The 6202-nt window shown below is 44.4% G+C and overlaps 1 protein-coding gene across 2 annotated transcripts; it reads left to right on the top strand.

Annotated features, from left to right (window-relative positions):
* The first annotated feature begins 138 nt into the window (after positions 1-138).
* On the top strand, positions 139-6138 carry PSME2 (proteasome activator subunit 2). Of its 2 annotated transcripts, XM_089480741.1 has the most exons (11): positions 139-291; positions 1652-1684; positions 2693-2755; positions 3004-3090; positions 3560-3587; positions 3692-3789; positions 4093-4161; positions 4271-4338; positions 5279-5333; positions 5697-5783; positions 5904-6138. In XM_089480741.1, exons 1-11 carry the CDS (start codon positions 241-243, stop codon positions 5982-5984), a joined length of 720 nt encoding a protein of 239 aa, XP_089336867.1. In that variant the 5' UTR covers positions 139-240; the 3' UTR covers positions 5985-6138. The 2 variants fall into 2 exon arrangements, with proteins under 2 accessions (XP_089336867.1, XP_089336868.1); XM_089480742.1 differs by lacking the exons at positions 3560-3587; positions 3692-3789.
* Positions 6139-6202: the final 64 nt, after the last annotated feature.

The following is a 6202-nucleotide window of genomic DNA, read 5'->3' as shown; positions in this document are numbered from 1 at the left end:
CTCTGTGCATGCTCAGGGGCTCCCTACTGGTGCCAAATGAAGGCAGAGTTTTGGCCAGGTGCCCCAATGGCAGAAGAAAGGGCAGCTCCAGGAAGGAGACAGACCAGGGAGGGGAGGAGGCGGGGAGGGGGCGTAACGTCTGAATGCGAAAGCGAAAGCGGGTTTTGCAGACTCAGTTCTTCTCGGAGGTCCTTGCTTTGGGGGTCCCTCTCTGCGGCCAAGAAGAGCCCTGCTGCCATCATGGTCAAGTCCTGCACTGCCATCCAGATCAGCAAAGACACCCAGGAAAAGGTGGGCAGAGCAGACGATGGGGGTCTATCATAGAGGGACCCACAAATAACCCTGGAAGAAGTGGAGGGGGCCCAGACATGTTTGGTTTTATAGAAGAAGGGGGGGAGCTAAGGTTGATCCCATTGCAACCCCCCTAATAAACCAAAAGGAGAGGCTCCTTGGACTGCAGGTCCCAGCATCCCCCAGCTGGCAGGGCCACCGGAGATAACCATGCAAGGAAAGAGGAAGAAGAAGAAGAAAAGTTTCTTCCAGCTCTGTTGTTGTTGCTGTTATTGATGGGGGCCTGCAGGTCCTTATGGTGACTCTTAACATGAGGTTTCTGGGGCTGAGAGAGTGTGACTTGCCCAAGGTCAAGTGGGTTTTCATGGCAGATCAGGGCCTTGAACCCGGGTCCCTTGTGTTGCCCAGTGCGGCAAAGTGGTTTGAGTGTTGGACTGCGACTGGAGACCAGAATTGGACTCCCAGCTCAGCCATGAAACCCACTGGAAAAGTCACACTCTCTCAGCCTCAGGGGAAGGCAATGGCTAAGGACCTCTGAACAAATCCCCATGATGGAGTCGCCTTAGGGTGGCCATCAGTCAGAAGCGACAAACCCACACGTTCCTGAGTTGTAATCCGGTGTACAAACCACTATGCCACGCTATCTGTGGAAACAAAGGTACCTCTGAACATGTGCAGAATGTGCTGAAAGACTTTAAAATCCATTCCCATTATCCACTCATCCTTTCTTTGTTAGGTTTCGGGCAAGCAGGGAGTCCCATGTGGGAAGGCTGCATTTTCTCAATTGCAGGGTAGGGAAGAGTGCCTCTGCACATGGTCAGAGTGCCTTTGATTATTTGGATATTCCTCCTCTCACCCCTGAATTGGGTTCTGCAACCCGGATTCTACAGAATTGACAGACGTCACCTGGCTTTCTTTTTTAAAAGTTGGGGGTACAGGCTGCCTCTGCACTGCAGAAATAATTCAGTTTTACACTGCTTTAACTGCTGTGGCTCAGTGCTATGGAATCCTGGGATTTGCAGTTTGTTGTGGCATTAGAGTGCTTTGACAGAGAAGACTAGGTATCTCAAAAAACTGCAAATCCCAGGATCCAATAGCTTTGAGCCACGGCAGTTTGGCAGTTAAAGCGGTGTCCAACCGGATTATTTCTGCAGTGCAAATGCAGCCTGCAAATGCAACGCTAATGGTAGTGCTAATCATCATCATCACCATCATAGCATTTATTTATAGCCTACTTTTCACCAAAGGGCGGAACATCAGATATGTATTATCAGTGTTCAATGTTTTACGCAGCAGTTATTAAATGTCCCCCTTCACCCCAAAAGCAGCTGAATTTCATGATCTTTTTCTCTCTTTCCAGATGGCCTGTTTCCGAGAGTCCCTTTTAAAAGAGGCGAGTTCCAGTTAAAACATATTGCGGAGGGGGGGGGGGGGATCCACATCCAAATAAATAAGATTCTCAAAATTAGATACCAAATAAAACCAGAGATCTGCATTTATTGAATATGACAAATAAGATATGAACAGAAACACTGGAAATACTAGAATATATGATTACTGCGGCCAGAATTACTGGCGCAAAAGTGGAAATCCTCATGACTACCAACTATTGAAGAATGGCTTTTGAAGCAAATAGAAATGGTTGAGTTAGGTCCAAAACACATTGCAGAAATAATCCAGTTTGAGACCGCTTTAACTGCCCTAGGGAATTCCGGGAACTGTAGTTTTGTGAGATGTTGAGCCTTTCTCTGTCCAAGAGCTCTGGGGCCACAGTAAACTACAATTCCTAGGATTCACTAGCACTCAACTAGGGCAGTTAATGCAGTCTCAGACTGGATTATTTCTGCAGTGTGTGTTGGACCTTAGATAAGCAAACAGCGTCTGTAAATCACAAATGCACAGAAAATATTGGGAAAGGGTTGGGCTCTGGTGATAGGATATTGTGGAAAGGTATGGCAAAATGGAGGGTTTCTAAGACAAAGTAGAGGAAAATAATATATGGAGACTATCACCAGGAACAAAGTAATTTACAAGTATCCGGAAATCAATGAAATAAGAATACCAAATCTCAGGGAAACCCATTGGAAGTTAAAGTATAATAAGTTAAAGTATAATAAAGTATAAATATGTGTAATAGGAGTAGTATTATCATGTAGTGGTTTTTCTTATAAACTATTATATCATAGTTTGTCTTTATGTGATATGTGGGATGTGTTATGTATGTTCTTATAATAAGAAAATTGGTTAGTAAATTGAAAAAACTAAAACAAACAAACAAATAAATAATGAAAGAGGTGAGTTCCTTCTGACACCATTTCTCAACCCTGACTTCCCTCACATGATCTTCTGCGTTCTCAAGATAATTCGGTTTTTGCATTTCTCCTTCCACTCGCCACTTCAGGGAGAAGAATTCCTGTGCAAATTTTTACCTGCAAAAATATTTCAGTTGGATCAGTTGCTAAAGGTAAGAGACGAGATTCCACAGTTCCTTTTCAGAGCTGAGTTTATGGAGCAGCCAGGGCTGCATCCGCACTGCAGAAGCAATCTGGTTTGACACCACTTTAGCTGCCATGGCTCAATGCTATGCAATTCCGGGATCTGTAGTTTGCTGTGGCACCAGAGCTCTCCGACAGAGAAGGTGAAATGTCTCCCAAAACTGCAACTCCCAGAATTTTCTCTCCTTGCATTTTCATATCTGTGCCCCTTTTCCAGGAAGATGCACTGAATGTGAAAGATCTGAATTCTCTCCGTGCCCCGCTGGATATTCCTATTCCGGACCCCCCACCCAAAGATGATGAGGTGAGTTGTTGAAGGTCACCAAACACCTGGTTTGTTGTTGTGTGCCTTCCAGTCATCTCCGATTTATGGTCAGGGAGTTTTCTTGGCAAGATTTGTTCAGAGGAGGTTTGTCTTTGCCTCAAGGCTGAGATAGTGTGACTTGCCCAAGGTCACAGCCAAACCTTCTGAAGAGTAACTTTGGGCCAGCATAGGGTAGTAGTTTAAGTGTTGGACTGTGACTTGGGAGACCAGGGGGACCTTGGGCACTTCCCACACTCTCTGCCTCAGGAGAAGGCGATGGCAAACCTCCTCTGAATTAATCTTGGCAAGAAAACCCCATGATAGTTTCACCTTAGGGTCACCTTGCATCGGAAACAACCTAAAGGCACACAACAGCAACAATTTTATGGGGTTCTTCTATCCATTAAGAAGTCCTAGTATGTCCTATAAGTTCAGGGACTGATGGCTTTGGTTCTGTTTTCCTCTTCAGATGGAAACAGAGAAGGAAGAGAAGGAAGGTGAGAGGAGAACAACGTTGGAGGGATGGGGAACTGGGTGTATATGTGACAGGGGAATCAAGGCATTTTATGGGCTATGCTTCACCTTTCTGTCCCACTTGCAGCTCCCAAATGTGGCTACCTGAAGGGCAATGAAATTCTTATTTCGCTTTTGGATCGCATCAAACCCGAAGTCCGAGAGTTCAAAGAGAAATGCATCTTGGTGAGTTGGGACAAATGCCCCCTCTGTGCTCTATCTGCTGTTTGGAATGGTTTGAGCATTTGGTCACAACCCTGAAGACCAAGTTTCAAATCTCCACTCAGCCAAGGAAACCCACTGGGTGACTTTGGGTGAACCACACACTTTCAGCCCCAAAACTCAGTGATAGGGTTGCCTTAGGGTCGCCATAAGTTGGAAATGACTTGAAGGCACTCAATAACAGCAGACCACTGTGAGCTTCAGCGTGGCACCAGATATATGAAATTCCTGACAGTGCCTCAATTTCCTCTCTTCATTCCCCATCAGGTCACAACCTGGATTCAGTTCATGATTCCCAAAATCGAAGATGGCAATGATTTTGGGGTGGCCGTTCAGGTAAGAGGAATGGAGGAATCCAGGGAATGTGCGGTTCCCACAGCACCAACTGAGAATGGATCCCTCACCATATGCACAACGCTTTGTTTATTTTCCTGTTGCCCAACAGGAAAAGGTGCTTGAACGGATCACGGCCCTGAAGACCAAAGTAGAGGCCTTCCAGACCGCCATTGCCAAGTAAGTGCCAAAGACAGAGTCAAGATCCCATGTGGCACTGTGACTGCATCCAATGGCCCATCGTCCTGCATTTTTCCACAGTGAAAACACTGCCTTGCTTTGCTTCCTTAAGGTTTCTACGGATAAAATGGATTCCAGTGGTTTCTCCTTACTTTTGCTTCATGGGTAACTCGAGGAGCATCATGGATGACATTTCTTCCATTACCAGTTGCATTATTGGAGGGGGGAGGATGTTTTTGAAAGATATGGTTGGTTTTGGAGACTGTAGCTGATTCTGCACTGCAGAAATAATGCAGTTTGATACTGCTTTAACTGCCATGTCTTCATGCTATGGAATCCTGACATTTGCAGTTTGTTGTGGCCCCAGAACTCTCTGACACAGAACGCTAAATAGCTAACAAAACTACAAATTCCAGAATTCCATAGCTTTGGGCCATGGCAGTTAAAGTGGTGTCAAACTACATTATTACTGCATTGCAGATTCAGTCTATGACTGATGTTGCCCTGATGCACTGTGGGAAATTCTTCACAACTCTGCAGACCTGAGTCTCTGTCACATTACACAGTGATAGCACCTGGATCCCACTTTTTCTGCCATGGCTGCATCCTGTGGAATCCTAGGGTTTGTCATTTGGTGATCAGAGCAGTGGTTCTCAACCATTGCACTCTAGCTGGTTTGCACTTCCACTCCCAGATGTCACAGCCAATATAACCAAGAACTCTGGGAGCTAAAACTCCAAACATTTGGAGGACCAAAGGTAGAGAACCACTACACTAGAGTTTTCTGGCAGAGACGTTTAACTATCTCATGAAACTACTAATCCCAGTATTCCATAGGATGGAGCCATGGCAATTAAAATAGTATGGCATTGTTTTAATTGTGTATGGTGAAAAATACTTAATAGTTCAACATAGCCATCAGTTCTATTTTTCATTCTAGGTATTACCTAGAACGTGGAGATGCTGTAGCTAAGGCTTCCAAGGAGACTCATGTGGTGAGTAAGGAGAACCTGATAAAATCCTATTTTGTTCTACCTTTTGGAAATCATCATCATCATCATCATGTTTCGTACCTGCCTATCCTCAAGGCTAGAGATGGAGTACAACATAGATTAAAACACATAAAATAATTAAACACAGTGAAAACATGGTTAAAACACATAAACATAGGCCACATTAAAACCACCCAGCAGTAAGTAAAATATCCTAATTTAAAATTCATAGTTTAAGATCTACTGGTTAGGCCTGCTGGAAGAGATAGGCCTTTTAATACTCTTTTAAGTTCAGACAGCATGTTTAACTGTGCCCAAGAAAATACGTCCTTGATCTACCTGACTTCTCTGCTTCCTTCCCTACAGATGGATTATCGGTGTCTTGTACATGAACGGGACGAGGCGATATACCGGGAAATCCAGACCATGGTTCTTGATATCCGTGGGTTCTATGTAAGTAAAAGGAGAACTGCTGTGGGCTTTTAACAATGGAAAGAAGAGGGAAACGGTTGTAGAAAGGACGGAGCAAGACCAGGAAAGATCTCTTAATGCTTCTGGTTTTTCTACCCATAGGCTGAACTGTATCACATCTTGAACAAAAACCTGGAGAAACTGACCAACCCCAAAGGTGAAGAAAAGCCTTCAATGTATTGAGAGGAGACTTCTTTGCCATAAATGTGTAGCGACTGCTACTATTGCCAAACAAACAAAAAATTACAGAGGAAAGGATCAGAGAAATGAAAGGAAATTTTCCCACATCTTGGCTGACGCAGGAGCAAATTGCTAAATGAATGCTGCTTTGACTTAAGTTCTGCTTAATTCTCTTCTTTTTCTGACCAGTGTTGTGTGGAAATTAATGTAGTAAGAGATGG

This window comes from Sceloporus occidentalis, unplaced genomic scaffold (genome assembly GCF_023333645.1).
Source record: "Sceloporus occidentalis isolate IW3139 unplaced genomic scaffold, rSceOcc1.0.p SCAF_14, whole genome shotgun sequence".
NCBI classification, from domain to species: domain Eukaryota; kingdom Metazoa; phylum Chordata; class Lepidosauria; order Squamata; family Phrynosomatidae; genus Sceloporus; species Sceloporus occidentalis.
Note: the sequence above shows the minus strand (reverse complement) of the source record. Positions and strands in the feature narration are given on the sequence as shown.